Source organism: Chamaea fasciata, unplaced genomic scaffold (assembly GCF_029207755.1).
Source record: "Chamaea fasciata isolate MVZ Bird 193981 ecotype frontalis unplaced genomic scaffold, bChaFas1.0.hap1 SCAF_2, whole genome shotgun sequence".
Lineage (NCBI taxonomy): Eukaryota > Metazoa > Chordata > Aves > Passeriformes > Sylviidae > Chamaea > Chamaea fasciata.
The window spans coordinates 34,588,892-34,607,098 of NW_027094087.1; the positions used below are offsets into that span (position 1 = coordinate 34,588,892).

The window sequence follows — 18,207 nt, forward strand, 5'->3', positions numbered from 1 at the left end:
AAAAAGATAGGAAAGACAGGAACTAAACAGAACATAATTTTCTTCCCTCACTGGCAGCCGAAAAAGCCTACTCTGCAGCCTTTTTGCAGACTGCAGGAATCAGGAGCAGCATGATTTAACATAGGGAAAATGAAAACTAACCCAAGTTCAGCCCACACATTTAATACTCCTCATTTGGACCTGACCTAACCACAGCTCATGCCTTCATAAGCAGAGCTAGTTTGAAGACAAGGGTATAATACAACAATAAAATACTTGCCTACTCATTTCAATCCACTATTAGCTTGAATGACAAAGTGAAAAATAGTGTGTACTGGCAAATTTCCTTTAACAAGAAAGGTGGTTCAAGATATTAGAGGCAGTACCCATCCTTTTTAAAAAAGCCAAAAGGACAATGCCCACCTTTATTCTGGGCTATCATTTGATACCGATAACATTTAGGTACTGCTTAGGCATATAAAAACAGAGTTGTAGACAGCATGCTGCAAAAGCATGTACTGTGTCTCTGTTATATCAAGAAGCAGAAACAAAAAAATGGAAAAAAAATTACCTGATGACTTGCAAATTAGTTACTTTGATGATCCATTATGCTTTTAAATAAGTACTTTATCTGAAGAGCTTTGGTAAACCAAAGACAAAAAGCCGCACTATAGCCCTAATAATGAAACCACCCATGTTCTCCTACTCCTTTAATTGCAGCTGGTTCATGGCTGGTCGAAACCCTGTCCTGCTTGGCTTCTTACTCCTTCACTGTGGATACTGTTCCACCTCTCCTCCTCATGTTTCTCTTTTCTTCTCTGGTCAAGCACTGCATCTCATAACAGGAGTAGTAGGTCAAGGGGAAACAGCCAGTTTTGAAACTCAGTATAATCCATCAGTCATCCTCAAGAGGATCCAAAGAAAAAAATATTTTGAAAGTGTCTTGGTTTGGACAGAAAGGCACTCAGGAAGAGCATTTGTTTTCCCAGTGCACACAGCCCCATACGGAGCCTCCTCCCAGACCCTTCCCTCCCCTTGGCTCCCACCACCACTGCTCCCAAATGATCACAACTCTGGGAAAGCGATGCTAATCATCTGTCGTCTCTGCTGATAGTGACACTGCCACTGTGACTCCAGCTCACCTTTCCTACACTCTCACTCGCTTTTCAGGAGACTGAGGAGTTGCCAGCCGGGACGGGGGGAGGCAGAGATGACACTCGCCCAGCTCAGCACCAGGTAACAGCTGCTTTCATCTTACTACCAGAAGAAGCGTTTAAAATACTCTTAAATGTGTTTATGCTTATCCCTTTGAACACCTAAATCTTCCAGTATAGACTCTCAGGCTTGGTTTAGTTTCCTATGGTGTATACAGACATGCACTCTACATCACTTCTGACGGTAGGCACGGACATGGTGACATTGCTTGGCTTGGCATGACAGCCACACCATGGCAGACCATAAAATAACAAGCACAAGGATTGAAGGCTGATGTGGTGTGCATTTCCTCGGGAGAAACTGTAAATGCAACAGGCATCACGCAATCAAAGATCATTATCAAAATGTCAGAAGTTTTCTCCCAGGGTATTTTCAAGAAATTAGTCCAATAACTCCTGGTCTCCTAAGACTAAGTCTGTTCTAGTAACATTTCAGTAGCACAAACACATATTCGGAAGGCAAATATGAATATTAAATACTACATTCTAATCACGAAACTAAATTCTTTCTCAAGTAAAGGTACTAGAAAAAAACTTCATAAAATTAACACTACATGACAAATCTCTAATTTAAAGCAATAAATACTGTTACCAAATTGGCATGTACATTTTGAAAGACAGGAATAAATAATAGCAAATTTAAACCTTTCCAGTTCCAAAGATGCATCTCTAGGACACAAAAAAGATAAAAATACTTTCCCTTTTCCCTCTTCACAAGGATCTAAAAAGATCACAGAGTTTACTGAAGTTTTGAACTTTATATTACTGTAAAAACTACAATAATTCTGTTTAGAATTTAAAAGGATATTTTAAATTGCTTCACATATTTTTTCCAAGCAAGAAAGTAGTTTGTTCTATGATGTCTTTTTCCTGTAATTTCTATCCAAAAACTTTGGCAATAAGCCATAAAAATCAATACTTAAATAAATACTTCAGTATGCATGCCCCGTTCAGATTTTTTGCTTTTATTAGCAGAACACAAGGTAATTTTTTTTTCATATCAAAGCCAAGAAATGGAAAGACAATATGGGCCATGTATCCAGAATAGGTTAGAAAAAGACTTCAAATCATAGTATCTCAGCATCTCCTTAATTCCAAACACTTACCATCCCTCAGAATAATTTTAATACAATCTCTAGGTAACTTTGAAGAAAAATGTCAGCCTAGATGTACTCTGCCTAGAACTATGCAAATAACTTTGGTGCACAATCCCCTATATAATCAGTAAGAGAGAGGAAGCTCCACAACATGAGTTAAACCTACACAAGATGAGAACTGCCCATTGGATCTGCCCTTTTACCCCTCCTATTTCCTAACTTAAATCAGATAGGTGCCCAAAGCTGAAAATGAGTCATGGAAACAGGCCCTTGAAACATGCTAAAAATGTAATTGTTCTAAGGCACTCTTTAATGCTATGTTGGGACCAAAATGGATTTCTTCTAATTTTATGAATACCACTGTTGTCTTCTTCCTCTAGTAACACCCACACGAATAGGTAAAAAATAATGATTTGCAGTTGAAAATATAACACAGAAACTGCAAAAGTGAAAGTTGCTCAGGGATATTGTACAGGAGCTACTGCAAACTATGACAGTTGCAAGAGTCTGAAGAGAGGCTCACAAATCAACTAAAGATGCCCCCCTCAATCCTGCTGGACACTGTAATTTTCCACCCTAAATACACCTTTTTTGTAAAATCTCTAGGTCCAGATAATTCTTGCTACTTACATGAAAATCTAAAAATCCTGAATTCTTCTAGTAATAAAAAATTGCTTAAGATGCATCTTTATTCTTTATCATTTCTGAACTACGTGTGTATGTCCAGCATTAGTCTGAGAAGAATCAGTCTCCCCCTCCTGTGAATACAACGGAGTTCGAACCAGAGCTCCACAAAACTCTGCAATCCACAAAATTTCCCTGCAAACCAAACCCAAAGGTACTATATAGCACAGCAAGATTTAAAGAGACAAAAAAAAAAAAAAAAAAAAAAAAAAAAAAAACCACACAAAAAAAAAATCCCACCAAAACAAAACAAACCACTAAATGCAGTGGAAGTCTGCTAAAAGACTTTGAGAGAACAAAAAAGGTGTTTCATGAAAAGAAAAAAGTAAAAGATTCTTTTTCATTTTTTATTCTATTGGTAGATAAACAGAACACATATTATCTCACCTTCTACCCATATTTATATCTGAACCCAGTCTGTGCCAGTCCAGCACAGGTCTCTGCCAGAAGTGCCTGAGTTGACCCAGAAGGTTATCTTCTCATCCCCAACCCTCTCCTGCAATTCATGCTCTACTTTTGCTCACACTAAATAAAGCAAACTGATATTTATAGCATTTCTTAGGAGGCTGAATGTTTTCATCTACTCACCAGGTCATCCAAAATACCTCAGAAATCAAGTCTCATGACATTTACCAAAACAACGCTTTGAATCACTAACTTTGAGATGTTTATATAAGGATAGTAAAAAACATATAAACATGGAAAAAATCCTCATCTGTTCTTTAATTCTGATTTATTACATAATATTTCAACAGCAGAGGACTTTTAATGCACTCCTGTAATTCTACGGTGAATGGAAATGGCTCCAAAATAGTCTTTATAAGAAAGGGGAAGATTGTTTCATATTAAATCCATATAACAGCAACTCCAACTGTTAAGCCTGCTGATCCTACTGTAGAAGGAAAGTAGAATTATAAGGCAAAAATATCTTTCAAGCAGTTGCTTCAGCACAGAAGGCAGTTTAGGTGATTAAACAAGAGACTAACACGGCACTGGTACCACACAATTTTAAAAGAAAATAAAGGCACTTTGAAATATCATGACGAAAATACTGAATAAATTATGGGATATGTGTTTCACAGAGAAAGAAGAACAAATAGCTGTAATTTGGGAGGCTAGAATTTCCTTAATGAGATAGCATAAAGGGCTCTGTGAACAAAAGGACCTTTCTCAAAGGTTTTCAGTGTCTTCACACAAGTTTCAATACTCTACTTTAGTAGCAGTATATGATACTGCATCTGCATTTCTTAAGTTTTTTTTCACTAACCATTTTTAATCAGCACATAATATATAAATGGCATTAAGAGATCAAGAGCTTTCCGTTGTGAGCTATGCAAATCCTGAGTTATGAAAAATTTGATGTCCTGCTTTGTGAAATCACAGCAGTAACTTCAGATTGTCTGAAACTACCAACTCAGAAAATAACACTTCAGCATTTATCTCTAGAGAAGGCAGCCTTCATCCTCAACTCATGATCAATCAATCATCAGAAATATTCAGCTTCTCTTAATAGCTGCTTTCAGCTCATAGGTGGAGCTTTGCTTTCTAAGGTACAGAGCAGATGAATTAACATGTGCATATTATATAAGCTGGTAGTATATGGTCCAAGGATTAACTACTACAGCAACCAGTACTGTAGTCTGCCAACACATATTCACCCAAATTGCCAGATTTTCTAAGTTTATATGGATAGGATTTCTATGTAGGTGTTCATTTTTTGTACAGAGATTGCAAGTCTTACATTACGTGGATTTCTTCAAGGACAAAAATGCACAGACATTGCATCACCCTTCCAAAAAATTCCTTGTGTATTATTCAAAATGAAACTGCTATTAAAAAAAACAATTTCACTGTGTTTTATAAATATTTATTTTGCACATTGTAGGATCCCTCCTGCTTCTTCATTTCATTCTATCCAATTACTCTAGAAGACAGACTCTGGACAGTACCATGAATTATTCAAACTGAAATAAGATGGCATGAAACCATGGTACAATCAAAACCTTGCTACCCACAAACTTAATTCCATGCAAACCACAATTTAAAAAACAACTAGAAGCATTAAAGAAAAGTGTACTTTTATTACAAGACACTTTAAGAACGGTCTTTGAGAACTGAGCAAGTGACTTCTCTGCTGTCTCTTCTCCCTGAAGGGAACTGGAGTTGGCCAGACTGCACATCCAGAGGTATTTTCACCCAGACCCTCTATACTTGGTTTCTTTAGGAAAGCAGCATACAGTGAAGAAGTCCTACTCACAACACATCAGATGACACAACATCAGATGACACCACTAAGTACTGGGTTTTTTTGAGTGAGTGGTGAATGCTCACACCCAGTGGAGTTCAGTATCATCTAAAAATTAATTCCTACAGATAATATCCTACAGCTATGAGAACATTCCTCTCTCCAGACACACTTTTGCATCTAAGATTCTTACGCAAATATGTGTGGAAGGGGAACAATCCTGTTTCAACTGTGGTTGCCCATATGTGTGAATTAAATATACATATGTCAGATTCAACTATACTGTGTATACTACAGCTATCCACAAATGAATAATGCATCTTAATTTCATCACTTCCAGTGGAGTGGAGCAGAAGCATTTTGAGAAAACACAGAGGTCCAAGTTAGAAGAAAAGTACCACAAGATGAGGATGGAAGAGAAGAAATAAAAAAGTACTGCACTAAAATATGCTTCCTCTGTCTGTAAATATAACTCTGTTAGTTGTAAACCTATCATCTGCATTTCAGTTGCTTTTTTCCTAGTATATTCTTCTATTTTCTCCCATCTCCTGAGATGACCTTTTTTCTTCCTTCTTTGGTCACTCTCTCCTTCTTTCTTCCCACTGTCTTCCTTTGCATATTGCTCTTCTGAATTTACCTTTCACTCTGACTCTCCTCTCACTTTATCTATTCTGGAGTAATTATTCCTGGTTCTTCCTTTTACCATTTCAGTTCTGTACCATTTCTTTACTTCTAAGATTCAGCACCTACTTTTCCTTGTCCAGTAGCAAACACAATAATGTTTGAGCAGACCAAAAGAATTTGGGGAAAACTCCAGTGATAAATATCAAGGCTGCTCGGTGAAGTTTTCAACTAGCATGAAACACCTGCCTCATCAACAGACCATTATTACAGAATTTGTTTAGAAAACAATATAAGATAGAGATTATAGTGAGATACTGAAGACAATCAATATACTAGAAAAGGAAATATTCAAATAAATCAAGAAGAACAATGCCCATACTTCTGTAGACCAAGACTCATACATCTGTAACAGCAGCATTTCCTGCAACCGTAGGAGGGGGTAGGAAGACACCCACTTCAAGGGAGAAGTATGATCACATTGCAATTAAGTGCCACATTGGTATTTTTCTCTTTTAATGGATAACTATCAACCAGAGCACTGGCCTTCCAGAAGCAACACTAAGCAAACTCAACTTTACAGGCTGCTATTAACCTGGCAACCTAAAAGTACCCTGGAAGCTGTGTGATGTAGAGAACATACCTCAATTCTTCCACGAAGAAAACACTTTCAAACTTTCCAACTCAAATAACTTTTAATCTCCTAGATTCAGCTATGGTCACCTAAAGTTATGCTGGCATGCATTTACTTTGAAATGACCAAATTCACAGCATGTGAATGCTGTGGAGCATCTCTGCTGTCCATTTTATCCCAGTCAGGACCACTGACTCAGTCCGATGCAGCTACTGTGCATCATGGTACAAGCTGTGCAATGAAAATGATTCAGCTCAGAACTACCTGGAGCAGAAAGAGCAGCCAAATTGAGTTAAACCTGGAGCTGTTAGGAATGTAGTGCCAACCAGGGCTACTTATTCGGGACAGCAGTAATTTTTAAGATCAGAAGACCTGATAACCTCAGGTAAGGCAGTTAATATGAACTCAGAAAAAAAAAAGACTACTTTGCTTTTATTCCATGCAACATTTGACTCTCAAGCATCAGTCAGATTTTCATGGCATAGAGGTAGACTTACATTAAGTCTCTTTTTAGAAAGGTTTTAAGCTTCAAATTATACCATATAGATATCAGGATTTTATCTTTAATAATGAAAGACATTTTATATGATCATGGTGACCATGACTGCTACTGGTCTCAGTATCTTTGTTGACATTTTAGTTGGGTGGAGAGGACAAAATGCAGCTCTGGAAACAATTTACGTACAATGCAAAAGAGAATTTTCTGATTTTCAGATCAGTGAATGCTTGGTAAGAGTAAACAGTGTTTTATAGTCAACAATAATATATTCTACAAGCCAAACGGATCTGACTTTGAATAAGGTGTTTATTCCAAAAGTATGAACGTGATTTTGTCAGTTTGATCCACTTATGATTAAGAAAAAGGCTGAAGCGATTTTGAGCCATTAAAAGGGAAATGTAATTTAATGACTCTCCCAATTACTTTCCGTTTTACATGACAACAGAGACAGGAAGATTGCCTTCCCTGGACTCCACACAGGATCTTTCCAAGGGCTGTCCAAAATCCTACTGAAGGGCATCAGTGGTTAATTCACATATCAATTCAGACAGTAACCAGCTCACAGTCACAGCCAGTCCAGACAAATGGACAACTCTGAGGCCTGATTAAGTGACCTCTCTGCTGTGTCTTCTCCCTGAGCAGTTGACCAGATTCTGTGCATACCCAGAGGTATTTTTATCCAGACCCCTCTATACCTGGTTTCTTTAGGAAAGTAGCACACTGTGAAGAAGTCCTAGTCCAAGCACTCATTACACCGAGAAAGGGGGAAAAAAAAAATCAAAAAACTAGTCTATGCTAATTATTTTTGACATAAAATAAATTTAGCACTTCATTGGTGTTTAGAAATAGATTTTTTTTTTCCCCAATAATTAAACTAAACTTAAGCCTCTATTTTAATTCCACTGTTAAAACACAAAGACGAAAGGAATTAAATGTTGTTGATGATTGCTCAACAGGATATTCCATCAGCCTTGGCATGGGGTCACTATATTAGAACAGAAAGTGGTTTGGAGCCCATTCAACTGTCAGGTCAGGGAAAAATTCACCAAATATGTCTGGACTCTTCTGTGTCAGTTTTCACCTCTAAAGAGGCTACAGGAATGCTGGAGAGGAACTTTTTACAAGGGCATGTAGTGATAGGATGAGGTATTGGCATCAAACTGAAAGAGGGTTGGCTTAGATTTGATATTAAGAAGAAATTCTTCACTGTGACATACCATGTGGTGGTGAGCCACTGGAATGGTTTCCCTGACAAGCTGTGGATGTCTCTTCTCTGGAAGTGTTCAAGGCCAGGCTGGATGGGGCTTTGAGCACTGGTCCAGTGAAACATATCCCTGCTCATGACAGAAGGGCTGGAACTAGATGACCTTGAAGCTCCCTTTCAGACCAAACTGTTCTAGAAGTCTGTGATTTAACTTGCAGGTTCTCTCTGAAATATCGCTTCATTACTAAAGACATAGACAGGAGACAATTAGCTTCCTCCAAGATCATATAGCATTTGTGGTTTTGACCAGAATTTTAGTGTTCCGAGTTCATTTGACCAGTATTTATGCAGACAGGTGTCTAACCTCAACCTTACAAGTCAAATTCTCTGAGGTTGTTATGGCTTAACTCAGGGACATAGAAAAAAATAAAGCAAGAAGACTGCCAATGCAAGGTTCTTAATAGGTTACAGATGAAAGGAGGAATGCTTCTTCGAATCCCCTAAATTAACAGCCCTCTTCTATCCACAGACTGTTCTTAGCCAATATCCGTAAGTAATGGAATTATGAAAAACAAGCTGCAGCTTTCCAGAGTTTTGCAATTACCAGGGGATCATACAGCTTGAAGAACCATAGACGGCTGCACGCCGCAGAAAATTCTAAGTCAAAAGGTTGTAGTCAAAAGTTACTTTAAAAAGCAACTTTACAATTTGAGATAGAATGAAGAAATTTTGAGAGGTCTGGTATTTAAAGGGAAATAAGATTAATGAGTTACATATATAGTACAAACTGAGAGGGAAACAAGACATTAAAATGAGTGTCTCATCTACCTCTCACTACTGTAAATTTTAAAACATGAATACAATTCGTACCTTGTGAAAACATGTGAAACAACTTTATTCTAAATTTGAAAGAAGGCAGTTACACCTGCACACAAGTCAAATATTTGATATTATTTGAGACCCACAAAATTTCATTTTCCTGTTCTCCTCTATTCTTACCAGAAGAGAAAATGTTACTTCCCTGCCATGAGCTCTTAAAAAGAGCCACGAAAATAGATTTCAGTTGTTTCCACACTATGTTAGATCTCCAGGGTCTTACTTAGGAAATGAAACTCCTTAAGTAATCAGCACATTCTCCAGAAGACTCAACATTTCCCTTTTTAGCCCAATTATGTTACCAGTACTGGGTGATGCCACTGAAGCACTCCAGCCAATTCAACTTGAGTGAAGAATAAACAGAAGAATACCAAAAAACAGTAAGCTCTAAGAAACACTGTTCAAAACAATTTTTACAACATGAATAGATACACCAGCAACATACCTGAAGAAGAACATGAACAGAGCAGCTGTGATGCAGAACAAAAGGACCTACAAAAAGGAGAAATACTGTTATTACATAACACTGCATGTTCTGGATGATGAAGATTTTATAACTTCTACTATAAAAGCTATGTTTTATTTGTATACTTGAGGGGCCAGAACAAAAGCTTGTCTAAGTCCATCAAAAAGGATTGCCTCGTTTCTAGTGGACTTTGAATGATTCCTGTAGAAGTTTAAAAAATTGAAACCCAAACCAGGGTAGTGGGACAAGAGATATAGCACATGGCACCACTTAAAAGCACCTGTAATAACAGACCAAGTAATAAAATAATTATAAAACAACAGAATTTAAACAATAAAATATTAGAACTGAAATTTAAACATCATATTTTACCAGTCTTTATTTTTGTGATTTATGCAAATATCATATTGCTAGTTGCAGCTTAAAAGGCATGGTGTTTAATACATCTGTATAGACAGTTGCTCGTGCTGAACTGCTTTCCAGCAAGTTTGAGAGTAGATAATTCTATTCCAAATTAACAGTACCCTTTCTAGTAGTTTACCTTATTGCTAAACTCACTTGGAGCAACCCTATCTTGCTCTGTATCACCAGTGTGCTCATACAAGAGCTGTTGAGCAAACTTAGCAGCTCTCCAGCACTGAGAGGGAATGTCCTCCTTCACCCTGCCATCCTCTCTGCCGGGACTTAGAGCTGTTAGCTCCTCCTTATCCCCTGCACAGGGACTCACAAATGCTGAAGAAAACATGCCTTAATCCACCCCATCTCCGCCAGGTACAGCTCACAAGTGAGAAAATATTGTTTTGTTCTAGATATGCTGAACCATATTCATACCATCATTTAGGAGGCAAAATCCTTACAGAAATATTTCAAGTCTTTCAGAAAATATTTGCACCTATTTTCAAGGGTTGAAGAAGTTTTGATCATGAGAGGATACAGACATCTTATGTGAGAGGAAATGGAAGAGGTGGCAGAGGTGTAAGTTAGAAGGTTATAAATACGTAGAACAGGAGGTTGCTGCATGTTAAAACAGAAAGTGAGACAAAAATTTGCACAGGAAATCTTTACAATGACTTTCAGACAAAAAAATCTTTCAAATGACACCATTTCCCTTTTCTCAGTCCTCTAGCATGTGACTTAAAGTCACATTATTAAAGACATTATAACATCTGCTGTGTAAACTACCCATTTTTTCCTTTTCCATCATCAGTACTATCATACTTTATTAATCTGCATCAAAAATGTGAACATCTGAAATCATTTTATACAATATCATTAGCGAAAAGGTATATTTCATGAGGGTAATGGAATATTTCATTTCAAACTAGCAGCAAAAGCAGACAAGCAGACTTGTTTTTAAACACAAATTCTACTCAAAAAGATCTGCCCTATTCCTCTGAAGCTCAAAATGAGTTCAAAGTTTGATCAGTCAAACAACCATCAATTCTCTAGAGGTTATTCTGGAGACACAGGGAGAAGGCAGCTTGACAGCCTGGGCATCAGTATTGGGAAATAAGTGAGAAATGGCAAAGAACCAGTTTTCTGGATGACGGAGGAACAGCAAAATGACAAAACAAAAAACAAAACAAAAGGAGAAAAACAAAAAACAACCAAAAGAAGTAAGCCTTTCCATTCTAAAAACACTCACTTCACTGAACAGTCTTCTTGCCCTTTTTTCTTTTATTCCTTTTCTACCTTTTTTTTTTTTTCCTGTAAATTTGATAATAATCTAAGATGCCCCCAGAGCTCTTTCTACTCCAGGCTAAAGCACTGCAGCTTTCTCAGCTTGGGAAACCCAGCACTGGACACAATGCTACAGATGTGTCTCAGCAGCACTGAGTAGAAGGGAAAGATCACCTGGTTCAACATGCTGGCAGTGGCCTTCTGCGGTGGAAGGGCCCTTTCCTGGCTCATGTCCAGCTTGGTGCCCACCTGGACCCCCAATTCTTTGATGAGAAGCTGCTTTCCAATGACCCCAAGGATATACTGGTGCCTGGGGCTATTCCTCACCAGAGCCACCACTCATCTCTTTGTTGAACCTCATGAGGTTCCCATCAGCACATTTCTCCAGCCTGTGGAGAACCCTCTGGTTGGCAGCACAACCACCTAGTGAAGCAATAGCTCCTCCCAGTTTCGAATCACCTGCAAAGCTGCCGAGAGCAAAGCCTCTTGTCCACTCCTCCAGGTCATTAATAAAAATGCTGCTGACCCAAGGATGACCTGCTGGGGTCTGCAACCAGTGACCAGTCTCCTGCTGGACTTTGTGCTGCTGACCACAACTCTCCATGCCTGCCACTTCAGTTCAGCCAGTTTTCAACCCACCTCATCATTTTGCCTACAACCTACGTTCCATTTAGCAAAATCTGGAAACTAAAAATACTTGAAGGCCTTCTTAATCAGCCTCTATAATTTCCAGATGTTGTCCAGAATTCAAAAATGTTCCTTGAAAAAAATAAGACGTGGAAGACCTTGGGCGGGTGGAGAAGCAGGAACTGATACTGACTTTTGTAAATGAGAATTTCAGAGAATATTAGACTGTCAATCAGACCACTTCTAGCATCCACAACCATACTGCAATGTATTATTTGACATGGGCAGCTTATAGCCATCTAGATTATAAGATAAGAAACAACCAACAAAACAAAGAAGTAAATTAAAATTACTGGAATTTTCTTCTTTGACAGATGATTTAAGGGAAAGAACGTAATGTAGTTTTTCCTAATTTTAACACACCTCTGTCGCAGTTGCTTATGTTAATCAAGTAAGTGTGCACAGGGCTGCTCAAAAACACAAGAGAAAACTCTCATAGCTAGTAGTTTATTATCAAACTAAAAGACATTTTAAGTGAAGTCACCAAAGAGGTTTTGCCTCCCTCTTCAATAATAATTTAAATGACAGAAAGTGATTGAATTGCCCAAAGTCAACACGATGAAATTCAATTAAAATGAATACATAGTAGTTGACAGGAGAAATCACATACATAAAAACAAGAAACCACTCTGTAGGCAAGAGTACAACGAGTAAGAGTATAAAAATTCCACAGGTCACAAGTAAGTAGGCACATACAATGCAATGTTGTAGAAGGCATTGCAAAATATTACAGACTCTTTCAGAACCAAAGGTAAGATGTTACACTAATAACCTCATGCTAGCACAACCAATGTTGGGAGCACCACTATTAAAGAAAAGCATAGACAAAACAAGGCAGTCCAGAAGATCATGATGGTAATAAAAGGCCTGTAGGGCATAACTGTTGGAAAACTGCTGAAACCATAAAATAAGTGGTTAGTGATGAATAGGACAACGATTTTCATATAATTATCATATATGATAAATCTGTCTCATCAAGTACAGAAGGAGGAAGGCAGAGTTAAATCTACAGTGAATAAAGCATTGGTTGGGTAATAGAAAGAGCTCTCTCCAGGGTAGTGATACACCAGAACAAGCTGTCTGTGAGACTGTGGAATCTCCTTTCTCAGAGATACTTAAGATAGCAAAGGAAAACATATCCAAGAAATGCCATGGGCATGTTTGACACCAATATTTATGCAACTGAAGCACAGCAAGAGGTGTGACTGAACCAGACCCAGACTCTTCTACATGAAATTCATACTGCCATATGGAAAGTCCAGAGACTGCCTTATCATAGCACAAATAAGGCAGAAGCAGAAGAAAAAATTATCACTGTGCTCTAAATCTAAGCTACTTTCAAAGTAAGCCTTTTTTAAATTTTTCCCCATTCTAGATCTTTTTTTGTAATACCCTCAGTATAATACGCAATACCTACTTTAGTTTTTAAAATAACTGTATTTTAAAAAAAGAGGAAAAATACTAAGGCCTAGAGAAATATAATTCTAAATATTAATTGAATTTAAAATTTCTGTTCCAGTGAGCAGGAAGTGTCACTTGGGATTTTTCTTGCAGAGCCCATTACTTTTTGATTTACAATGGAAGACTAACACAATGTACTTGGCAACACACAGACCTTGAAACTTTCCAGCTGAAGAAACAGATACAAGCAGAAAACCTGCATGTTGCTAATGAGAATTATATGCCTCAAATATTTTAACATCTATGGAGAGATGCCTATAGGTTACAAGGAAAAATCTTTATGTTCCAGGACAGGTTAGCATATTTCATATGCAAGTACTTTAGTTTAATTGATTCCATTATACTTCACTGTACTATGCTAAACCTTTAAAAAAAAATAAAAGAAAAAATTAAAAAAAAGAAATTAGCTGACAAAACTGAAGAGGTACTTTTTTCCAGCTCTCTGTTGGCTGACAAAGCCAGCATTTATTTTTTTTCAAGAAAGTTTAGCCCTCATATAATCAGCAACAGGAAGTGACATCTGGCAGTACCCAGCACTGAGCACAAAACAAAAAGCTCTGGGTGAAAGTGGTTACCACTTGCCCTGGTGACAACAGTAGACCCAGTAACACCAGTAGAAGCAGCTCACAAATGACCTGCCCTCACGGCCAGATAAAAATCTTGGCCCAAAGAAAGGAAAAATAACACTGCTAGAACTATCAAAACTACTTGAGTCTTGTGTATTCAGGTTTTTCCCACACATTACTCAATCTTAAGGTTATGTGCATTTTTTTAAGCATTTCCATTATAGTCATATTTCCTGGGGTACAAAAGGTCTCTGATTGGAGGCTGCTGGTTCTCCCCTACAGCCAGAATAAAGAGTAGGACTGAAGCCTGTGATAAAGGAACATAGACCTTGTAATTAAAAGGAAAAGAACTGAAGGTATTCACAATCTATTTAATGAAGACAGGAGGAGGTAAATCAGTGATATTAGCTGGTAGAAGCACCGAGAGTGTTGGAGCTACAGTTCAACACTGCATAGTGCTACTACCAGCTCACAGAAGACCTATGGCAGCTTCAACCACCAGCACATAACACTTGACTTCCAGTGTATTCATAAAGCCTGAAAACCATCACCTTCCTGATCAACCACTTTGCAATGTATGTGAGACCTGCAGCTACACTTGATAAAAACAAAGTTACTACTACTACTCCTAAATCCTGGAGCATGATGCTACAGAAAACTCAGCTGCCAGCTAACGCCTGCTGAGGGAAGTTTTAGTGGTAAAAACCATGGAAAATTAAAAACCCAGTTTAAATAAACCCCTTCAGTAATTAGTACTTGAGCCAATTTCTTCCAAAGTTACAAGATATACAACTGGGATACATATAACTAGGAGTCTTGTACAGTTGGTTACAAATTTTTACTCTTAAAACATATGATGCAGAAAACCACAACTATTTAACATTTTTTTTTATTCCTTAAAATAAAGACATTCATCCACAGAAGAGTTTACTACTGTCTCTGCTGCTAGAGGTTACAAAGCCCCCTCTCACCTTTATACACACAGTTGAATAGTTGCACAGTAGCTGTACTTTTTTTTACTATACCAGGGATCTCGGAAGATGCTCCATGGAACTTTTGGCTACACAATCTCTTTTTCTAATTTACCTCTACTTCAGACATGAAGAATGACTTGTTGTACCCAAAAGCCATTCTAGTTTTTTCCATACATATTTATTAGTCTAATAAAAACCAAAGCACCACTAACAGTAAGCCACCAAAGCTACACTTGCTTGTGGTTCCTAAATTTTATTTCAAGATGTGTTACTGCCCTTATAAAAAGGTTTTCTACAGTTCTTATCAATAAGATTATCTCTTAAGCAAACTCCCTTCAAACAAAACCAAAACAAAACAAATTAAAACAACGGAACTAGCTATGTACATTAATGTAATTGTCTTGTACTCCATGACCGAGGAAATATATAGGTATGGAATATCTATTTTCCACCTGCACATAATATAACACCCTAATCAATGAACTGTCTTTATGAAATACATCGGTTAATCTTTTCCAATAGCAAAATAATTGGTTTAAAAAGCATGCAATTTTCTGTAATTTTCTAGTAGTTAAAAGGGATGGAAATCACAGTCTTTCGGAGTAACTAGACAAAGATACCAAAAGTCATATCAATAGACACCAAAGACATCAAAAAGAACTTACATAAAAGCAGGAGCCACATTACTTTACATTCAGCCTCATAAAATCCAATCTGATGACCATTTCTACTAATATAAATAGCTATTTTTTACCATTATTTAACACCTCAGGCAAGAAATTACCACAGTAAACAATTACCTAGAATTAGTCATCATTAGCTGAGTCGGCAGTTCCTATGTGACAGTTACATTGTCACCTCTTTGGGACTAAAAGGGAGAACTTCAGCCCAAAACCCAGGAGGTGTCAAGAGCATCAGCTATACCTCGGAGATGACTGCCATGAACAGCACTTGCACAGACACAATGCAAAGGAGGGCCAAGACAGCCACTTAACACCACATTACATCAACAATGGGTTCAGCCAGGGGTTTCCCTGAGCACTGAGCTATGTCTCCTGCTCTCCACAGAGAGCAGATCTATTCACTGTCCTATCCTATCCTATCCTATCCTATCCTATCCTATCCTATCCTATCCTATCCTATCCTATCCTATCCTATCCTATCCTATCCTATCCTATCCTATCCTATCCTATCCTATCCTCTTATCTATTCACTGTCCCGAGTAAGTAAAAATCACTTGGGGAAGTCATTCATCCCCCACTTCTTAGACTGATGTTCTTTTTGGGCATGTACAGCAGATTCTCCAGAGCACAACTCTACTCCCACCAGTTAGTAAGCTGAACAACACCAGGAGAGGCAGATGCAAAAAGCAATTCAATGCCCTGGTACTACTACTTGCTATAAAACTAAAGCTGCCAGTATCTTAACGCTTTTGTCTTATTCAAGAGAAGACAGGGAGGCGGCTGGAGTACCAGCCTGCAGGACTAAAACCAGTTTCATAATTTGGTAGAAAAAACTCAAATGACAAGCTAGAACCTGAAGTCTTATCAAACTCAGTAAAATGGCAACTTCTTCTATGGTTATCAAGATGAATTAATGAAATGTGATTAAACTAGTTTATGTACACTTGATGCAGTTTGTGGTGACATTCATCAGCCATTTCTGAACAGTACACAACTGGATGACTTTATGGTCTTCTGCAGCATCAGCATTCATAAAAAAAGTATTACTGACGCATGTCTCTAAAATAAATGCATTATAAATAGTAAAACATGCATTTCTACACACTTCAGCAAAAGCTTCTGAAACTGTTATTTTTATTTAAATTTCAGTATTGAACAAAATATACACTTCAGGTCAGTTAAGTGACTTATTAAAGCTGTAGTGAAAATATAATGAAGACTGAAGGGAAAACATACTCCCAAATCCTGCAGCAGCTCCAGCCCTATTGCAACCCTCCAGCTTTTTGCATCTGAGTCCCTTGCTCCTCTCTCCAAGGCCAGTGCTGTGTTACAGATGGCACCTTAGAGCACTCAACAGTGCCTCAGACATGGCCAGGGTGTTTTCAACAACAGTTTCTACATTTAACCACAAGCCCCTTATTTCTCAATCCTGCAGGGAGAGAGAAGGAGCCAAGGGGCAACGCAAAGTGCTCTGACCTTCTTCAAGCACGTAGAGATCTGGAACAATCGAGATTCCGAACCAAGATCCAACAGCTGTAACAGAACACATGACACCACCACTATCACACATTACTGTCTGTACCTGCTGGCTTGGCACTTAGTTACTGTGAAGTCATGTAATATCTCTCCTGTTTTACACACTAATCAGAAATCGTGATTTACTTTTTATGTTTTAATTTCCATTTAAATCTCTCTATAATATTCCTTATCTTTCTATTAGGAGCACTCCTCAATTCCTAAGAATTGCAGCAAGCAGCAAAAATGAGCCATTCCATTCTCAGTGTTGCCACTGCTTATTAAAGAAGTCACACAGTTCCCGCACAGGAATGTCATTAATGAAGTTTTTAAAACAAAGATATTTTACACTGAAAACACGTTATTTGGTTCTGTATGAAAGCATAAGGACCTAAAGAAAATGTTGGTTGCCCTTCACCAAGCTCAAACATCTAGTAATCCCAAAAGACATATGCCAGTTGGAAATCCTGAAATGCCTACAATAATTTCAAGTGATGCAGTGTTTTACCTTCTTTCTATAGTTGACCTGTCAAGTGAAAACCTTTGTAACACCTTATCTCCTTCTCTAAATGACATGCAGCATATCTGGGGAGAACTTCATGACCCATCAAAAGTAATGGCAAAAACTCTTGTCATAGCCGTGGTCATCCATATAATGATTATTTTCCTAGCTGAAATTAAATAACTTTTGAATCAACTTTTGAAGCAACATTGCTGCTGCTTTAAAATTGACAGGCTTTATGAAAATACAGAAAACAATTTGTCAGGCACTTATTGGGCACAGGGCCAGTTTAACTACACCTACAACACTCAGCTGTTAGAGGCTCTTGATTTGTTTTCTGACGGCAAGTCTGAAGCAATCCCTGGGCTGATAAGATCAAAAGAAACATTAGTATGTGTTATTAAACAAGAGATTATATAGATTCTTGTTAAAGCACTGTTGTTGGATCATGATTAAAAGATTACAATTGGAAAATGCAGACAGTAACTGAGCCAAGACCGGGAGCACCTGCCAGTCCCAGACGAACAGCAATGAATAAAAAAAATTTTAAACCCTTGATTTGCTACTTCAAAAATTCTGTACATATATATATAAAATATATATAGTATATATACACACAC

The 18,207-nt window shown here is 37.7% G+C and overlaps 1 protein-coding gene and 1 long non-coding RNA gene across 6 annotated transcripts in view; one reads left to right on the top strand and one right to left on the bottom strand.

Moving 5' to 3' along the window:
- LOC136285031 (transmembrane protein 135-like) overlaps positions 1-18,207 on the bottom strand; it is a 112,307-nt gene that overhangs the window by 16,727 nt on the left and 77,373 nt on the right. For 4 of the 5 annotated variants that reach the window (XR_010719348.1, XR_010719347.1, XM_066175660.1 and 1 more), the window contains exon 4: positions 9,499-9,545. Coding sequence is in view for 2 of the 5 variants with exons in the window: in XM_066175660.1 (XP_066031757.1) it covers positions 9,499-9,545 (47 nt within the window). In the remaining 3 variants the exon portion in view is untranslated. Of the gene's footprint in view, positions 1-9,203; positions 9,397-9,498; positions 9,546-18,207 lie in introns of those variants that run through there. The other variant, XR_010719349.1, reaches the window with a different exon arrangement.
- On the top strand, positions 1,063-17,183 carry LOC136285032 (uncharacterized). Its single transcript, XR_010719350.1, has 3 exons — positions 1,063-1,215; positions 5,560-5,651; positions 17,006-17,183. It is a non-coding gene; the product is annotated as an uncharacterized lncRNA (long non-coding RNA).